Below are 20,614 nucleotides of genomic sequence, written 5' to 3'. Positions count from 1 at the left end.
GTGGCTGACGGGCAGGTGAACTCTGGCGATGGTGAAGAGTTCCTTGGTCTACTTAGTGCTGGCCTCAATGCAGTGGGTCAGAGCTTCCTTTTTCGCTGCTTTGAGCTGGCGATGTTAGTAGTTAAGGACCGACTCGAAGATAGCTCGGTCAGTGTTTCTGCTGGTGTGCCATCTTCTTTCGAGATGTTTGCATCTGCATTTCGACAAACTCAGTTCTGTGGTGTACCAACTGGCTTCTTTGATGTATCTTTACATTTTGGCTTGGTTGGAGGGAGTGACTTGGTCGGCAGCGCTAGTGATCCAGGTGTTGAAATTCTCTACTGCCTGGTTCAGGTTGGTGGTTACATTGGCCTGGGTGATGTTGAGGGCATCAGTTCATCGTTGCTGGGTGACCTTGGTCCACCTGCAGAAGAGGGCGATGTGGCAATTGAGGGTGGTGCGGGCAGGCTGGCGATTTGTGACCTGTACAATGGAGTAGTTCACCAGGTGAGTTCTGTGGTGTGGCTGTATCTATCTGTTGCTGGGTGTGAAGATCGGGTCCAGCTAGTGTCCTGGTTTTTGCATGGGGTCTGTGACCAGCTGTTTGAGGCTGATCTTGTCTATTCGTTCCAGGAGCCTGGTGGAGTTGGTTGGAGTCGTCCAGGTGGAAGTTGAAGTCTCTAAGGAATCTATAGCAAACGGAGTGATGAATTCAGTGATGGCATCACTAATGCTTGTTCGTGGCCCTGGGGATCTGTAAGCAAGGGTACCTTTGATGGTGGTTTTGTCAAATGTGTGGTGTTTAAAGTTCATGTGTTCCATGAACTGCGGGGTTTCATCATCGGTGGTAGTGCAGATGATTGAATTTTTGTTTACTATGGTGATGCCACCTCTGTGTTTGTTTTCCGTGGTCGCAGTGCTTCGTTTTGGCCGATTGGGGTTGTGGTGACTATGTTGGGGGCTGATGCTGGGGTGATCCAGGTCTCTGTAATGAAGGTTACTTCGGGGCAAGGGTGGAGATGGTATCCCAGATTTTGGTTGCGTGTTTGCAGAGCGATCTGGCATTGATCAGGATGCAGTTGAGTTGTTCCAGAGAGGTCTCTGCCTACGGGGATGGCGCGGCACTGGTGACTGCGATGGTGGTCCGTTCTGGGGTGGAGGTGAACCGGCAGCGGAAGCAGGTGAATTGTCCTGCTGTGGAGCGAGGTAATACGAGGCATCAGTTGTTACATCCGGGGTCCAGAGTGCAGAACACTGCGGTGTAGTATCTGTGGGAGTGTGACGGACAGGGTTCCTGGTACTGGGTGCGGTGTAGGCACTGACAGGCTTGCCTTTGGCGCGGCGGTGTAGCTGCGGCATGTTTGTATGGCAGGGGCGCAGCGGCCTCCATAAGGAGGGAGGAGCTGGCGGGGAGGTGGGAGGATGGTGAGCGGGGCAAAAATAACAAGCAGGGAAACAGCAGAATCGGCACTAGAGACTAGGCCAACAAAAACAAAATAAACCGGTTGAGTTTCCTAAGGGCCCTTGGGAAAAGTTGGATATGAATTTTGTGGGTGATATGTTTGACTTGCCAGTTTGTATGAGATATGCCTTGGTAGTAGTGGATTACTACTCGAAGTGGGCGGAGTGTACATTTTTTAAAGAACCCAACACAGAGACTGAAGTAAGGGTTCCTGTCCTCCTTGTTTGAGAGGGGAGGTTATCCCCAGGTTACAGTCACTAACAATGGGGTGCAGCTCCAGTCCAATGCCATGCAGGAGTTTATTAATGATCATTGTATTAAGTACCTCATGGTTGCTCTGTATAGTCCAGAAGGCAACAGGATAGTTGAAAGAGTTAACCAGATGTTGAAGGAAATTGTTCAGGTAGCGTTGGCTGGTGGGGGTATGTTTTGAAGGCTATCGAAGAATTTGAAGTGAACGGAATTTCCTGCAATTTTCCACATGAGTCTCCCTATTTGTGTTGTTGAGAGGTAGTCACTCGTCTTGTGAGTTGTCCCCTGCGTGGGTACTGGATAAAACTGAAGTGAGTAAGAGGATTCCTGGTAGGCAGGAGGTGCGAAGGAAGGAGGAAGAAGGGCATGGGATATGCAAAGTAAGGTTTGATGCTCTTTATAATGTCATGGCGGTTATATTCTATGCAGGTGACTTGGTGAAGATTAGGAGACCTCAGGGGCTCTAGGTTCTACCCTACCACACGTATGGTGGAAGTTTCTAATCACGCTACATTGGATGGAAATGGGAATGGTGGAGTAAGAGTAGGGCGGCCTTGGCCAAGAGAGGACTTGATGTTGGTGCTGGTGGTGCGGTTTTGGAGATGGGGCCTGCTGAGGTTCCTGTTCTGGAGGCTGGAAGGTGGTGGGAGGATGAATTAGGCCAATGAGGTGGGATGGGCGGGGTGGGGCCAATCTAGATCTAATATTGAGGGTGCGGGAGATTCTCGCTCTGTTCTTGAGAACGAGTCCTCTTCTAGTCTTTACAATGGGCATTTGGGTAATGTGGCTGATCTTGTTTGTTTTTCACCTATCAATGGAAGGATAAACATTATGAAGAACACAATTTTCCCTAAATATCTACATGATTGTCATGTATTTATGATTTGACTTGCATTAGGTTGTTATATCCTTAATTAACTTTTTGCAAGTCTATTGTGCTTTTCAGTTTTATTGCCATGGAGGTCTGTACTGTAATGCGATGTAAAAGTCATATTATTGAAATGTTATTTTCCTTTTAACTTTCTTTAGGAGCGGTTTGTTTCCATGTATTATAGTGTTTATTATATTATAGTGTTGGGATGTTAAGGAGGAAGATGTGTTGTGGGTTGTTCTACACGTAGAACTTGTTGTAGAATGTCGCCACGGGCATTCTGGGAGAGCGTTTTTGGAAAGTCGGTTAGACTTCACTAGACGAGCTGCTGGAATGGCCACGTACTGTCTACTTTATTAAACTACATCTCCATTCTTCAAGACCTCAGTCTTGTGTTCTTCGCAACAATAACTCATGTCGTCTTGCAGGATAACTCAACCAATCATGCCATAACTTCTCCAGTCATGTCTCCCAGTAGGATAGCTCAACCAATCATCTTCCTGCAGATAACTCTTCCAGTAGGATAGCTCAACCAAAATGATGAGTTCCTGCAGGATAACTTCCAATCATGTCTCTCTGTAGAATAACCCATCTAGTGACGCCATTCTGCAAAGTAGATCAACCAATCATGGCTTCCTGCATGATAACTCCTCCAATGATGTCTTCCTGTAAGATAACACATCCAGTCATGCAATCCTCCAGAGTAGCTCAACCAAAATGATGAGTTCCTGCAGGATAACTTCCAATCATGTCTCTCTGTAGAATAACCCATCTAGTGACGCCATTCTGCAAAGTAGATCAACCAATCATGGCTTCCTGCATGATAACTCCTCCAATGATGTCTTCCTGTAAGATAACACATCCAGTCATGCAATCCTCCAGAGTAGCTCAACCAGTCATGCCATCCAGCGGGATAGCTCAGCAAATCGTGCCATCCTGCAGAGTAGCTCAGCCAATCATACCATCCAGCGTGATAGCTCAGCAAATCGTGCCATCCTGCAGAGTAGCTCAACCAATCATGCCATCCAGCGGGATAGCTCAGCAAATCGTGCCATCCTGCAGAGTAGTAACATCGGCTTCTCTGGACTCGTGTTCCGCCTTCCTCCCTTCGTCTTTGATGCCGCGCGGGGTGCAGAATCTCCGCGTCCACGCGCTGTCTCCGGGCACCTGTGTTTGGAAGTTGTTAGTAACTGAGAACTCTACTCTAGCCCCCTTTGTACCGAGTATCGGCCACGGCCCTGTGCCTATGCGCACGTTCTTTCCCTGTACGAAGAGAGTCGGGGCAGCTGCCGCCGATTGCCTGGGCGTGAAGAAATCCCCCTGCCGCAAGCCCATGGGGCACTCTCACCATTAACTAACTATCTCGTGGTCTCCCATAATGCGGAGAGGCCACAGGAAGAATTGCCTACATGAACTTTTACAGATCAGGTTGTAATAGTTTCTCTTCCCACACCATAGGTTCGGACACCTTAGCGTGTGCCCACCATGGAGTGAGAATTACTTTTTTGGTCCTGACGAATGCTAAGCTGACCTTTGGCTTGTTAGCAGAAACATGTTGACCATTTTTCTCTATCATTAGGACTTTATGGTTCAAATTAACACAACCACTTATCAGTCCGCTTTGTTTCACTGGTTTTAATAGAGTTAGAACTACCCTCTCATTAAAAAGAATTGTTTCAGTTTGAGGAGTAGTCCATACTCTTTTTAATTCACTCTAATCACCAATTCTGATTTCTTTTCTACTATCTGGGACCCAATGAAGACAACTGGCTACCAACTTTCAGTTGGGGCCTGAGGGTCCTTTTAAGTTTACACTGAGCACGTGTATCTCACCTCCTTACTAACTGGGTATCCATTCTGGTGCTAGTAAATCTGACACCTTGAACCCTTCTTGTCTTTGCTTTTGTTTCTTATCTTTGTTTGACACTCTTACGTTGATTGGTATATATATAATTTGTAAGGGGTACAAGAGTGGCTTTCTGACCCTTTCTCTCTCGTTGATTGAATTTATATATCCTGCAGAGTAGCTCAACCAATCATGCCATCCAGCGGGATAGCTCAGCAAATCGTGCCATCCTGCAGTGTAGCTCAACCAATCATGCCAACCAGCGGGATAGCTCTGCAAATCATGTTATCCTGCAGGATAGCTCAACCAATCATTTATTTTATTTATTTATTTTCAAAGTTTTATATAGCACGAACAAGATCTTTGCAGATATCAGAGCGCTTTACAGAAAGAAGGGGTAAGGGAAACAAGAGGGTGATTGAGCAGACTTTTTGTTACAATAATGGTAATAAGTAGTACGTGAGTAACAAAATAAGATTGCAGTCAGATAAAAGCATAGTACATGTAGATAATCAAATAAGCAGCTAATACAGAGTCGGTGTAAAGTCTTAGATCGGACCAAAATAGAGTTCAAGTGAATTTAGCCATTAGGATGGCTTTTACTTCTTTCTTAAAAAATGCAGTGGAGATCAGCCTCGTTTCGGGAGGGAGTGCATTCCAGATCCTGTGTGTCATACCTGAGAAGGAGCGTTTGTATGTTTTTTCCTTCCGGAATCTTCGAGGTTTCAGGAGGAGATTTTTTGAGCTTCTATTGGTTCTCGAGCCTCCTGATACAGTCAGCTTTTGGGTGAGGTAGTTGGGTGACTTGTGGTGTACAGCCATGTGTGTCATGCAGGCAATTTTCAACTGTATTCTGGTTTCAAAAGGCAGCCAGTTCAGGGATCTTAGGTCAGGGGAAATATGCGAATGTTTTCTTGATCCAGTGATCAGTCTCGCTGCAGCGTTCAGGGAGGCTCTTAGTGGTGCGGTTATAGATAGGGGGAGTCCGCTGAGAGCCACAATTCCGTAGTCTATGCGTGGGATGAGGTAGAGTTGAGTGTCATCAGCGTGCATGTGAAAGTGTACATTCGATGCTTGAAGCAAGGTGGTGAGTGGTTCCATGACTAGGTTGAACAAAGTGGGGGATAGGGAAGATCCTTGTGGGACGCCTAATGTTACAGGTACAGATGAGTACAACACGTTGTTAATCTTGAACTTCTGAGACCGGTTATGTAAGAAGGAAGTGAACCATTTGAGAACAGTCCCAGATAGACCCATTCTGGTGTTTAACAGCTCAAGTAGATTCTCATGTTTGACGGTGTCAAATGCTGAGGAGAGATCAAGTAGGATGAGGAGGCAGGAGTCATTGTGATCAAGGATTTGGAGGGCGTCATCAATTATGTGCGTCATAGCCGTTTCCGTACTGTGTCTTGCTCGGAAGCCTGATTGATGAGGGTTGAGGAGGTCAAACTGATCAATGTGTTTTGTCAGTTGGAGTTGTACGCATTTTTCCAGTAGTTTGGCCAAGGTGGGGATATTGGTGATAGGGCGGAAATTGTTTAGGTCGGCCGGGTCAGCTGTAGGTTTCTTGAGTATAGGCGTGACTTGTCCAACCTTGAGGGAGTTGGGGAGGAGTCCTTGTTGTAGGGAACTGTTAATGATTTTAGTTCAGAGTGGAAGGAGCAGGGGTGTGAAGTCTTTTACAGCATTAGCAGGTAAGGGGTCTGTGAGGTGATTAGAGGGTTTCAAGGTGCCGAGCAGTTTGTTAATTGATTCTTCTGAGTAGGTGTCGAAGGACGACCATGCCGCGTTATTTTTAGGTTGAGTGGTAGTTCTGCTGATGGGGCTGGAGTATCGGTTTACATCATTGAGGAGTTCGCTTTTTATATTAGTTTTTTGCTTAAAGAAAGCAGAAAAGTCTTCACAGGATGGTATATTACTTGTGCTGTTTGATTGTAGAGGTTGTTCCTTGGTTTGAGTTTTGACTAGTTCAAACAGTTTTCTTGGTCGATTTTTTGCTTGGTCGAGCTGGAGGCTGAAGAAGTCTGTTTTCGAGCGCTTGATTTTCCTAAAGTAGGCGTTCCTCTTTTTCTTGAGCGTTCTAAGGTGCAATGCTGAGGGATCTGATCTCCAGGTGCGCTCTAACATTCGCATGGCACGCCTATCTTCATTGAGTCTGCCGTCATACCATGGGTTCGAGATCTTGGTGGAGGCTCTCTTCAGTTGCAGTGGGGCGGCTTCATTGATTATTGAGGTCATAGAGTTGAGGTATAGGTCGGTCAGAGATTGCACGTCAGAGGCGCTGGTAGGGGGAAGGAGGAGGCTGCTGCTGTGGGAAGGCAAGGAGTTGGGGTTAAGCTTCTTCATGTCCCTTTTCCAGATCTTGGGTTTGGAGGGTTGAACCGGGTTAAGTTTAACCTTTTCGTTGATGTAGAATGTGATAATGTGGTGGTCTGACCAGTCACAGGGTTGGATTGCCCCCAGTTGGGTAGGTTCCTCTTTGGCGATGTATGGTCGAAGATAGAGCCTTTGTCATGTGTCGGGCTGTTGCAGATTTGGGTGAGATCAAGCGCAATAAGGAAAGATTTAAGACTATTCACCCAGGTAGATTTGAGTGTTCTGCCGTCCGGAGTTGGTTGAAATCGTGTCCATGACTTGTTGGGAGAAGGTGAGGTTGTCCCCGGGTGTGTGGTAGATGACATGTAAGGAGCATACAGGTTTGCCCCCGCTGGTGATCTCGAGGCAGATGAGTTCACAGGAGGTGAGTGAGGGGACAGTGACTTTAGTCACAGAGAGGTTGTTCCTAAAAATGCATCCGATTCCCCCGCCCGTCTTGCTGTTCCTGTCGAGTCTAATGATGTGGTAGTTGGGGGGAACTAGAATGTCCAATATAGGTGTAGAAGATTCGGATAGCCAGGTTTCGGTCAGAATAGCTAGGTCAAGGTCCATTGTTATGATGAGATCCGCGATGGCGGAGGAGTGTCTAGGGGCCGATCTGCAGTTGAGTAGGATGCATTTGAGTCTGGGGGTGAAGAGGGTGGTGGAGGGTTCTAGTGAGAGGGGGACTTTTCTAAGGTTCTTGGGGACGGAGCTTCTGTTGTTTTGTGTGGGGGGCCTAAGGGGATTTGAGAGAATCGTGGGTATGGAAAGGTGTGTGGTGGTTGTGTTGTTTAGGGGAGCTGGGACATATGAACGGAGGAGGGTGTGTATGTCGTGGTCCGAGAAGGGATTGAGTGCGCATTGGGGGCGGTTGGTGTTATTGCGAGCGGGGATAGATAGCTAATGTGGGGCGTGTTGAGTGAGAGGGTCAGTGGGGCGGGTGGGGTGCTTGTTGAGCGCGGAAGTGGTGGTGGGTGGGGGATGTCTGGGGTGTATGAAGAGGAGTTCTTTGATGGTGTGAAGATCTTCTTTGACTTGTAAGAGGGTGGAGATAATAATGTCCAGTGTGGGATTAGGGATGGTGTTGGGGGAAGAGAGCCGAGGGTGAATGATTGAATAGGGAATTGGTGAGGGGGGGAGGGGTGCGCTAGTGTTAGTGCAGGGTTCTGTGGAATTAGTAAGTGGTATGAAATTCGGTAGGTGAGAGAGTTTGGGGGTGAAAGGTGTGGGTGAGGTAGGGGGGAGGTTGGTGGTATAAGTGAGGGCATTGGCGGGAGGCAGTGAAGGCGAGTTGGGGGGATGAGTATAGGCTTGAGATGGTGGAGGTGCATGGAGGGAGGTGGGGGCTGAGAATGGGGGGGGAGAGAGGAGGAGGGGATAGGGTAAAGGAGGTGGTGTGTTCTGAGAGACTAGTTGGGAGGGTGGGGAAGTGGGGACTGAGCGTGGGTAGGGAGATAGGGTGGGAGATGATCCTGCTGCTGGGAAGTGGAGATAAGTTAAGGGCGGTGAGGGGTTCTGCGGGACTAGTAGGAGGTGTGAGGTGGGGGGTGGGGGGGTGGGTGTGGAGAAAGTAAGAAGAGGAACAGGAGTGCTCTATGCCTGTGGTTGAGGGGTGTGTAGTAGTTACAGTGGGTGGGTGAGTGACAAGAGCGTTGGGGGGGGGGGGGGAGAGGTGCGTGTCATTCTGATGCTGTGCTGGGATAGGAGAGTTAGATAGGCGATTAGAGGTGGGGGGTGTTGTGTAGTCTGAGGAGCTAGGATAGGAGATCCGACGGTTGGAGATATGATCTTTGAGGGTGGGAAACAAATTGTCGAGTAGTTCAAGGTTCCTATCTGTGGATTGACAAAGGAGGATCCCGTTGTTGTAGATAGTGATGGTAGCTTTGCCTGGGAAGGTAGGAAGAGATGAAAAAGATGCTGGTTACAATCCTGTTACTTTCATGTGTTCGGTATTACAGGGAGCAGTGAGTGCTGACAGGGATAAGTCCAGAAAGTGGGATCCCAAGCACTAGGAGCTCTTAGCAAGCTCCTGCTCCGGCGGCCATCTTGATGGCATCATGCCATCCTGTGGAATAGCTCAACCAGTCATGCCATCCTGCAAACTAGCTCACTGTGCACATAACGAGATTGGAGTCCTGATAAAGCCAACCGTGGCTTTCATCTTTTAGAGGTCGGTAAATGAAATCAAGTATAAGAGAGGTTAATAGCGGTCCCTATAGTTACAGTGCTTAGAAGCTGCAGAAATGCAGTATAGATTGGCATCTACCAACAAGTTATTATTCGCTTTAGTTTCTAGAAAGGGAGTTGTAGTTGTTTAGTGCTAAGAGTATTTTACAGCTCATAACCAGACTACCTAGTAGTAAGTTATGTTCCTGAACATACCACGTCGCACGCCCTTTGGGCGAGTGAGCCGCCATCCAGCCCAGCCCAGCCTATGTGATGCCACCAGCTCTGCCAGACAGCTAATATTGCTAAGTAATGTAGTGCAAAGTAGAGTCCGCAAAAGTAAATGTTTATGAACCGATAGCGCCGCCTGCTGTCCTTATAGAGGTAATTCCCTCCTCATTCTCAGTTCAGACAGGTCTGTCTTCTTGCGTATTGCTGCTCTTATTATGCATCACAGCTGGTATTTATACGAGAGTCGGAATATTCTGCACCGCGTCCGTTGACATAAATTACATTTTCTTAACTTCAACTTAATTTACGCCAGCAAGAGGCTGATTATCGATGATGAAAGAGAGAGGATGTGGGCTCACGGGAAGACTGCCAAATTTGGAGCTGGGAAACAAAGGTTGGATGCTCGGGGTCGACTCCACATCCTGTGATTCTAGGCAAATCACTTAATCTCCCTGTGCCTACCAAAAAAATTAAACCAGCATTTGCAATCCAATAGGTCTCGCATTTACTCAAGTTTGAGCTATTGACATTGCAAATAGCAATGCCTGTTAGTTTTAAAAACAAAAATAAAAGGCATTGTCATTTACATTGACAATAGCTTTAACTCGTGTATCTGCGAGACCTATTGCATTGCAAATGCTTGTGCCCTGCTTATGCGACTATAGACCTGATTCCAGACTCAACAAGACAATGAGAGAAATATAGAGAAATCCCGCTTATTTTTTGTAAATCTCCAGTTTCGTCTTCTAAAACTGTATCCGGCACTACCCCCACACACCACCACTGCCACATACACACACCACGTACAGCTGTTATAACAACGAAACCTTCAAGCATAAATGGTAGATTTCCTAGTTTCATGTTGCAGTCAGCTGCACCCCATGTCTGCATGGATTGGGGTTCAAAGCCTGCTCCACTCTATGGGACTTTTTATGTGCTTCCTTGAACCTGAAGCCACTGTTGGAAAAGACTTTCACTTTCGGCCTCGTATCCGGGCTGGGCTTGTGCTGCTCGGGCAGCGGCGGATGGGAGTAGGTGGTGCCGGGGCGGGTGAATGATTGGTGTTGCAGTCCTGCCACCTCCCCCTCGTAGGGTTCCTTAACCCTTTCGCTGCGGCGGCTATTCCGCCGCAGTGCTGGGGGGCGCGGTGCTCCGACGCAGGTGACGGAACCGCTTCGTCATGCCCCTCGGGTGAGCTTTGCTTGTGACGGAACGGTTCCGTCACGGCCCGCCCACTCAATAGAACGCGCAGCGCAGGCGCGAAATCAGCACCGCGCAGGCGCGGCGAGTGGGCCGTGACGGAACCGTTCCATTACCAGCACAGCCCACCCGAGGGGCGTGACGGAATGGTTCCGTCACCAGCGTGGGAGGGGTTAAGGCTGCCAACCCGCGACTTTTCAAATTGTGAAGCCCAGGCAGGTTCTTCAAGGCGCTGTGGAAGATGCCAGGTGCACAGGGGAACGCCGAGGGGGCACCGGGGAGTGCCTGGACCGGCACCCGGAGCTCCGGGGCTTCGAGCCCGGGGAAGGATGAAGCCTCCCTGGCTCTGCTCCAGGCAGCACAGGCTCCAGCCTCTGGGAGTGCGGGGGCGCATCGGACGGCACAGAGGGGGCTCTTCCCGCGGGGCCAGTGGTGGGGACATGAAGGTGGCTGTGAGTCCAGGAGCAGAGCTGGGGTGTCGACGGCTGCCGATCACCCCAACAACCAACCCAGCAAGCGAGGGGCAGAGCCCATTCCGGGGAGGAGCACGAGGCTGGCACGAAAGGTGAGCCCCCACCATGGATTCATTGTTTATGCCCCCCACCTTGCAATTTGTGCCATCCCGAGTATATAACAGTGGGGACAAACATAGGGCATACAGCTCTGACTTCACGCAACAGGTGGCTGGAGCCCACCTCGGAAGGAGCACGAGGGCCGTTTGAAAAGTGAGGAGTACTCCTCCTCCACCCCTTGGATTCGATGTTCAAGGGACCCCCATGCAATCTGTGCTCTTGTGAGGATAGAACAGTGGCACAGGGCATACAGCTCTGACGTCACGCAACAGGGGGCCGGGGCCCAACCATGGGAGGAGCACGAGGATTGTGTGAAAGGTGAGCCAACACCCTATGGATTCGATGTTCAAGGAACCCCCATGCAATTTGTGCTGTCAAGAGTATATAATCGTTGCGCTGAGTAATACACCTCTGACGTCACGCAAGACCCCACCCCATGGATCAAGTTTGACGGGCGCCATGCAGTCTGTGCCTTCACGATATATAGCAGTGGCGCCTTGGAAAGGTCAAACTGCTGTGACGTCACGCAGCATCTCATTGGCCAGAGGCGCCTTGTCCGGATTTTTTCAAACCTCAGGAGAGAGGTTGTGCCTTCACCTGGTTTCTGCCTGACACCTCTCCCGGGCAGTTTTCATATACTACACGCTTGCACTCCGCCCCCTTGCTTCACACCAGAGACACCTGACACCCCACACAGACCCCTCCGTTCTTCACCTAGCTCATTTCAGAACAAGAACAGTATTTCAGACTGGGAGTTTGCCTTGTTTTAAGGCACCGATCAATGCCCCTTCTGCGCCCCAGGTCTGGCAGCAGGTGGGTGTTGGCACAAGGGTACACGTACGCCGTGCCCTTGGGGCTGGCATGCACGTGGCAAAAGAAAAGGTACAGCTTAATAACCCAGTTTAATACCCACTAAAGGAACTGACTGTTATCAAACTCACACGTGACAGGTTAGTATTCAAATCTGGCCTCGTAACCGTGTGATCCTTGACAAGTCGCTTCCTCTCACTGTTTCTCACATTGTAAATTTCCGCACACGACTGCTTTTGGGGCGGGGGGGGGATCATGCAGGTGCTTCAGAGGTTGAGGTTTGTGTAGGCTGGGTGTCTCTGCACATACAGGGTGAAGAGCACAGAAGCATGACCGCTTTCTTCTGGCGGCGCTTGGTATGGCCTCTCTGCTGACAGGTCAGGTAAACAAGCACGGAATCAAATCCAGTGGTGCGCGCACCACAGAGGAGCAGGGAACGAGGGAGTGCGGCCGCAAAGCGAATGCGCGCTAATTATAAACACATGTTTATAATTAAAACCAGATGTCGCTGCTGCGCGTAAGACACCAATAGGCCATGGGCAGAGCAATGCGCCCGCCTTTGACCAATTGTGTGCTGTCTTTTTTTATAAAGACGCACGCAAAAGCCAATTGCAGCCGTCGAAAAAAAAAGCACACGCACAAGCTTTCAGAAGCCCCTGAAGCCCCTACATTAAGTCTAGCTGTGCGATCAATGCTGCACACTGCAACGCTAGGCGCAAGACCTAGAAATGAATGTGCCCTTGTGTAACGTACCGGTGCTCATGTAAAGCGCTCCAATACCTATGGGTTGAGTACGCGCTATATCAATCTGCAAAAAGAAAAAAAAGGGAATAATTCTATAACGAAATTTGAGGCAAAGACAAATCAGATGTTACATTAACAGATGTTCTGTTGCTTTTACTTAGTACATGGAAGAAAAGGAGGTGGCCGAACTGCAGTGCCTGACCCTGAGGAAAGACTCCAAGATGTACAAAGAGCGAATCGAGGCCATTTTACAACAGATGGAAGAGGTATCCATCGAACGGGATCAGGTAACTAATCTGTTATGACCCATGTTAGATGTGTGTGATGCTGCACTGTGTAGTACATAGGGTCACAGATAAATCCACTGCCAAGCTTGTACAGGACAAAGGTCGCGAGCAATCCATATGGCATAAAATGAATGTGGGTCTAAAGCTTCCATTTAACAAATGAGTGCATCCTGGGCTTATATTGTTCGCTCAATTAAATTAATGGGACAAATCCTAATGAATGATATAGGCTGGGCTTTGAGTGGGCTGGGTCTCACTGGTGCTGAGCACCTGCAGTTTTTTAAAGGCGGACTCGAAACTGATCTCTATCGGGCTCTGTTTTGTGCCCTGGCACAAGCGGTCCGTTTTTCCCAGACTGCAGTGACAGCAGGCACATGGATGTGCGCTTCTCACTAGTGGAGGAGATATGGCATGACGTTATGCCAGGTGAGCGTTTTAGGGGGAAGGGAAATCCTTTAAAGAGTCATTTTCTCTCTCAACTAAACTGCCTGCTTTTTGCAATCTGTATTAGAAGTCAATTCTTTGATGTCAAGGTTGGACTTAAAAAGCGTTCTGTCTTTAAAGAACTGCTCCGATAGTTCCCCAGGCGTAAATCTGCCAATAAACCTGCAAACGTACTCCTTTGTCCAGGCGATCCTGACGCGCGAGCAGTTCCATCAGCAGTACTCCAAGAGTCTGAAGGACAAAGATTCCTACCGCAAGCAGCTGAGGGAGCTGGGCGAGAGATGCGACGAGCTGCAGATCCAGCTCTTCAGGACAGAGGGACAACTCCTGGCCGCAGAGACCAAATTAAAGCAGCTGGAGCCAGCCACCTCGGTATGAAGCAATCTCACTTCTTTTTTATTTCATAGTTTTATAAAGTCATGTGTATCACATTTCTGTCACTTTGAGTGTTGTAGTTATACCACAATGTGTATATTGTCTGGTGTGCAAGTTAAATTTCAGTCAAGGATGTGTCTGCTTCGATTCAATGTTCTTTAGTCGGGGTCCCCAGTTTGCTTGAACTTCAGCGGCTGCCCAGCCAGAAGAGATGTTTTTTTAGACTTTGGGGCCTGATTAGCTTCTAGTGGGGACTAGTTTCTACAGCTTGAACTTAATCTAGATCCTTGCCTTCCCTGATAGTGAGTAGAACACTTTCAGAGGGTGTTTGTGTGTCTGTGCCTCCACAGTCTGGTTGTCTGGTTTTGAAGCAGTCGTTGATTAGTTTATTTGGGGGCTTACAGTAAATGATATTGCTAATATTTCAGCTCGCAATCTCCAGGACCCATCCGGCTTCATCTGGTGGTTGATTTGGTGTAAAGGGAGGCTACTTTGGAGAAAGCCAATATAGAGGTTGATGTCATTGACCACTGCCTTCGTTCAGGGAATGAACCTACTAGACACCTTCTCTCCAGACGTCGCCTTCCTTACGGAAACATGGATGAATGCTTCCTCCGCACCAGACATCACCATTGCCATCCCTGAAGACTATAAGATCACCCGCAAAGACCGTACCAGCCACACAGGAGGAGGAATCGCTATCGTCCATAAGAAATCTATCCGCATCTCAACCAGCTCTGACGCCAACCTCGCCAACTCCGAACACCTTCACTTCCAGATCCACATCGACCCCAAAACAACACTCAGAGGCACTCTCCTCTACAGACCACCAGGACCCCGCGCAAAATTCAGTGAAGACATCACGGACTTCATCTCTCCACACGCGCTCCCCTCCAAAGACTATATTCTTCTGGGAGACCTCAACTTTCACCTTGAAAAGATAAACGACCACAACACCGCCACCCTCGTGGACAACCTCGCCAACCTCGGACTTAAACAACTAGTCACTTCCCCCACCCACATCGCAGGTCACACACTCGACCCCATTTTCACATCCAGCAATCTTGTCTCCTTCAGCCACACTACGGATCTCCTATGGACCGACCACAGCTGCGTTCACTTCACCTACAACAAGCCGAAACCCATCAACCACTCCCAACCTACCCTGCAAAGAAACTGGAACAAAATCACCACGGACCAAATCTCCGCATCGCTCCTTCGAAACTCCCCAGCCCTCTCTTCTAACGCCAACGAAGCCGCCGCCAACCTCACCCTATGGTTATCCAACACCGCCGACACCTTGGCTCCACTGAAAAAACGTCAAAGCAAACCTGGCAGCAAGAAAGCCTCATGGTTCAACGATGATCTCAAGAAGTCCAAGAAACTCTGCCGCTCCCTTGAAAAGGTCTGGAAAAAAGACCCAACCACCAGCACCAAGGACGCCTTCAAAAGCGCCACCCGTACTCACCACCAACTGATCCGAAAAGCCAAGAAAACAGCATTCAAGGATCGACTTGACGACAACGCCCACAACAGCAAGGAACTTTTCAACATCGTCAAGGAATTTTCCAATCCCTCGGCCAACTCCAACGACATCACCCCCTCTCAAACCCTCTGCGACTCCCTTGCCTCTTTTTTCCACAACAAGATTGCAGACATCCACAACAGCTTTGACAACCAACCCGGAAACCAACCCACCCTACCATCTGCTGACCATATTCCCCCCGTGAACACCCTTAACGCCTGGAACCCAATCTCCACTGAGGACACCATCCGCCTGATGAATTCCATCCACTCAGGATCCCCCACAGACCCATGCCCTCACCACATCTTCAACAAAGCAGACTCCGTCATAGCACCGCACCTCCGAGACGTCATCAACTGCTCCTTCAACTCCGCTACCTTCCCAGAAGACTGGAAACACGCTGAACTCACCGCCCTTCTGAAAAAACCAACAGCGGACCCCACCGAACTCAAAAATTACCGCCCCATCTCGCTTCTTCCATTCCCGGCCAAAGTCATCGAGAAAGCCGTCAACAACCAGCTTGCCGCCTTCCTCGAAGCCAACAAATCCCTCGACCCCTCACAATCTGGCTTCCGAGCAAAACACAGCACTGAGACCGCCCTCATCGCAGCAACAGACGACATTCGAACTCTACTGGACAATGGAGACACAGTCGCCCTCATCCTCCTCGACCTCTCTGCAGCATTCGATACAGTCTGCCACAGCACCCTTCTACAACGCCTCAATAACATCGGAATCCAAGGAAAAGCACTTGAATGGATCACATCGTTCCTCACCGGAAGAACCCAGAGAGTCAGCCTTCCCCCATTCAAGTCTGAGGCCTCTGAAGTCATCTGCGGCGTACCCCAAGGATCCTCACTCAGTCCCACCCTCTTCAACGTATACATGAGCCCCCTCGCGGCCATCGCACGCCAACACAACCTCAACATCATCTCTTACGCGGACGACACTCAACTGATCCTTTCTCTCACCAATGACCCCAGCACCGCCAAAACTAACCTACACGAAGGAATGAAAGAAGTTGCCGAATGGATGAAACAAAGCCGTCTGAAACTGAACTCAGACAAAACAGAAGTCCTCATCTTAGGCACATCCCCCTCTGCTTGGGACGACTCCTGGTGGCCGGAAGCCCTCGGAAAAGCACCCATCCCGACAGACCACGCACGGAACCTTGGCGTCATCCTGGATTCTTCACTCTCAATGAGCAAACAAGTCAGCGCCGTATCCTCTTCCTGCTTCAACATTCTTCGCATGCTCAGAAAAACATTTCGCTGGATCCCCTCCGAAACAAGGAAAACAGTCACCCACGCTCTGGTCACGAGCCGACTGGACTACGGAAACACCCTCTACGCAGGTACCACCGCTAAACTCCAGAAGAAACTCCAACAAATCCAAAACATATTAGACATCCCACGCAACGAACACATCTCTGGTCACCTTAAAGACCTCCACTGGCTACCCGTCAATAAGAGGATCACTTTCCGACTGCTCACCCACGCACACAAATCACTCTACGACATCGGACCAGATTGCCTCAACTCTCGACTGTCCTTCTACACCCCCTCCCGCCAACTACGTTCTTCCAACCAAGCCCTCGCCACTGTACCTCGCATCAACAAGACCACCATGGGAGGCAGATCCTTTTCATACCTGGCTGCTAAAACATGGAACTCACTCCCCGCTTACCTTCGCCTCACCCCGAACCACCTAGCGTTCAGAAAGCAGCTTAAAACGTGGATATTTGACAAATAATCCTCCTCCCCTTCCTAAGCGCCTTGAAACCCTTTGGGTATGTAGTGCGCTATACAAATGCTATGACTTGACTTGACTTGTACGTTGTAAGAAAACAGTATTAGTGCAGAGCATTGTGAGTAAGAGTAACCAGAACCTGAAATATAAATAAATAAATGCACCGGACTTCGTCATAACCAACTGTCAATCACCACAAACTGTAGTGTCACAACAGGTTGATTTGCATTCATACTCCCTCCTACTTCAATCTTTAAAACCCAACGCCCCCTTGATTTACTCATAGTATGGTCAAGAGCCAACAGGTCTCATTTAAAGTGTGCAAACCCTTAGGAAGATGCAAAGGATGTATTAAATGTACGAATAGTAATCAGTCTAACAAAATCAAATGTAGTACCTCTATTGCAGATATGCTTTGACCCGGACTATTAGAAAACATTGCTTCCACTTTTTATTATAACAGAAAGAGCAGAGCAAGAGGACTAAAGTGAAAAAGAACACCGCTATTTAATGAGAGGCAATCTATACAATACAGCCAACGTTCATTTACACTGTGTGTATGGATGTATATATTGAGGATTTTGTTCAGCTTATTTAAACCCCGAGGCTTCTTTGAGCTAAATCAGTGCCAGCTCAGCCTGCCAGTGGGGCCCTATAACCTTGGCAGCCTGTGGTAGCTCCAACCCACAGGTCGCCCTTTGACACCTCATGTTACATCTGGTCTCAGAGTTCATAAAGGCAGCAAAAAAAAACGGAAATAAACAGCTTGGCTTATGTGTTTTTAACAGTCTCCACTCCTTTCCCTTTCTCCAGCCCACCAGCATCAAGTAAGAGAAAGTCGAGGAGCAGAGTTAGGTCAACTTTGCTATGTCCGCAGAATTGAGACTGGTCAAAAATGAACGGTGTTTCAGAAAAAAACGTAAAACCTGGTTGTTCCCATGAGTCCTCACCAACTGCATGCTCCTCTCGGTAGCGCTGGGAAGCCCGTGGGTAGTCATGCGCTTTATAAATCCCATAAACCAAAACAAACATAAACCTATGTCCTTGATGGATGGGTGTGGGTGTGTGTGTGTGTGTGTGTGTGTGTGTGTGTGTGTGTGTGTGTGTGTGTGTGTGTGTGTGTTGGAGGGGTGTGTTGCTAGTGTGTGGGTGTATGCGCTAGTGTGTGTGTGCGCGCTACCCGAGCCATTTTGGTGAATCAAGGTACATACATAGCCCATGACCATATCCGTTTAGGAGTGTTTCCTAGAAATCCAGTTGCTTGCTGACAACTAATGGACAACATATTTTTTAAGGGCAAACAAGTGCAGAAAAAGCTGTTCTACCCTTATGCATCATCAGAATTCAGAGCACTAGTAGCAGATTTTGCTGAGCGAGCTGAAGGAACCTATTTGACAGGCTATGCAAAAAGTACAGTAATGGCGGCATCATGCCCAAATGTGCTTGATTAAACCATCAGAGAAACTTGTGCAGAATTTAATGTTGCCTTATTAATGTGTGACTTGTGCTTAGAGATCCACATGATGAAACGTTGGCAACCCAACGTGTATGTGGGAAGGATGTGGACCAGCTGAATCATACATGTCTTTAATGCTTGCTGTGTCGCACTGCAGTATCTTACTGGATAAGGGTATGTGCTTTTAGGGGTTCAGACACACATGAGCTTTCTTCTCCAACTGAACAAATGATCTTTTCTACAAGTCTCACCACACACACACGCACACGCACACACACACGCACACACACACACACGAAAAACATATGCACTCTTATTGACTTTACTGTGATGGAGACAATGTTGTCCAAATCAGACATCGTTTTCGAACTAATTCATATGCAGTCCATATTCCTACTGTCAATTGAGCATGACTCACAGGAATAGAAATACTATTGAGCCTCAAGACTGAATGATAAACCTTTATCCATTAATGATTATTATCTATCCGACTAACTGTTTGATACTCAAAGAAAACCTAAAGGGTGAAGTATGTTGAGCAATTATCGTTCTGCAGCCATCTTGGGTCTGGTTGTGAAAAATAATTCCAATGGCCTATACCAGTAGGAAGGAGAGAAGATATCTGAAAGAAACAGGTTAGTATTAGATTCCTTACCTTAGAATATCCCCAGGCGTCAGACTGGATCCGGAAACTTTAGCGTAGCAGTACCCCTGCGCTTCGGTAGGCGTCGTCTGCAGCTCCGCGTTTGTCGTCTGCGCCGGGATGACGTTCCCGGAGTACTTAGACGCCGCCCTCGCGCGCTGACGTCAGTTCTTCTTTTTTCCGCACCAGCTAAGCGCAGATCCGGAGAAGTAGTACCCTTTTAGTCATTTTTTTACTAAAACGTTGATCTTTTTGATCTGTTTTTCGAGTCGATTGACTCCGATGGTGCCGGTAGGGATGCCCGGGTTCAAACCCTGCTCCAAGTGCAGCCGATTGATGTCGGTTACCGACCCCCATCGCCGGTGTCTTCAGTGTCTAGGCCTCGACCACGACGACCGAACCTGCTCGTACCGTTCGAGGTCCCGGTCCCACAGGAGGTCGAGGGACCGGTCGCGGGGTCGGATCCCTCGTAGTTCCGAGAATGGGCATCCGTCTTCGGGATCAAGATCCTCAGGTAAGAGGCATGAGAGGTCGGAAAGGCGTCATCGCTCTTCCGACCCACCCCGGCGCTCGCGAGACGCGGCCGGGGGTTCGGGTGATACCACCCACGCGGCTCCGACTGAGTCGCGGGCTTCGCGGCCTGCCCCTTACCTTCCGGTCCCTGGGCATGACGCGACGCCGGAGGAGATCGAGCGCTACCTCATGGACATGAGGTCTCTCCCCCCTCCGCCGGGTTCCGTGGCGCCTTCGGGCCTAGCGACCCCGGCCGGAGGGCCTAGCGGGTCGGGTGCTTCGGCTCCGACGCCGTCGGGTGCTTCGGCCCCAGCGGCGACTTCGGTCCCGGCGCCGCAGGCCCTCACTGGATCCGGTTCCGGATCCGGGTCGTCGCCGGTCGACCTCACAACCTCACCGGAGCCGCCCTCGATTGGGGAGCGGTGCCGCTTTCTACGTCGTTTGGAGATTTTTACTTCCACGAACCGGCCCCATCCTTTGAACCTGCATACCAGGAGAAGGGTGACAAGGGGGATTGGGAGGGGTCTGAGGACCCTCTGGCACAAGATTGTCAGTCTCAGCAGGACTGGACAGGTGAGCTTGGGACTGTCAGTGGGCTGGACACCTCGCCAGACACTGGTTTCCCCTCCCACCGTGGCTACGGAGGAGGAGGCTGCCTACAGTGTGGTGCTGATGCGAGCGGCCAAGGCCTTGGGCCTGGAGCTCCCCGTCGCGGCCGTGAGGACTAACCTCCTCACTGAGGTCCTTAAACCGCAGTCAATCTCGGCTGAGCCGCTGCTGCCGTTTAATGAGGCCTTGTCAGACGTTCTTTTGGGCACTTGGTCCAACCCCGCTACACGTCAGCCTGTACATAGGAACGTGGCCAGACGCCACCGACAGGCTCCGTGCGACCCTTGCTTCCTGTCCACCCACCCCCGAGAGCCTGGTCATCCAGGCCTCCAACTCCCAGAACGCATTCCCGAAGGCCCCGCCCGATCGGGAATCCAAGAGGTACAAGCAATACGGTAAGAAAGTATTCTCCTCCCTGAGTTTGGGACTGCGGTCAGTCAACACTGCGTGCCTCTTTGGCCGCTACACCCACTCTCTTTGGGACACGGTTTCGGACGTGCTGACAGAATGTCCAGCGGAGGT

The 20,614-nt window shown here is 49.5% G+C and overlaps 1 protein-coding gene across 3 annotated transcripts in view; it reads left to right on the top strand.

Moving 5' to 3' along the window:
• The window catches only part of CARD9 (caspase recruitment domain family member 9), a 354,115-nt gene that overhangs the window by 294,216 nt on the left and 39,285 nt on the right, over window positions 1-20,614 (top strand). For all 3 annotated transcript variants that reach the window (XM_086921021.1, XM_086921020.1, XM_086921019.1), the window contains 2 exons: window positions 12,653-12,778; window positions 13,409-13,594. In XM_086921021.1, the coding sequence (XP_086777147.1) occupies window positions 12,653-12,778; window positions 13,409-13,594 (312 nt within the window). The remainder of the gene's footprint in view (window positions 1-12,652; window positions 12,779-13,408; window positions 13,595-20,614) is intronic.

The sequence above is a fragment of the Lissotriton vulgaris genome, chromosome 5 (assembly GCF_964263255.1).
Source record: "Lissotriton vulgaris chromosome 5, aLisVul1.2, whole genome shotgun sequence".
NCBI lineage: Eukaryota > Metazoa > Chordata > Amphibia > Caudata > Salamandridae > Lissotriton > Lissotriton vulgaris.
The sequence above is the reverse complement of the archived record's forward strand: the minus strand, read 5'-3'. Positions and strand labels throughout refer to the sequence as shown.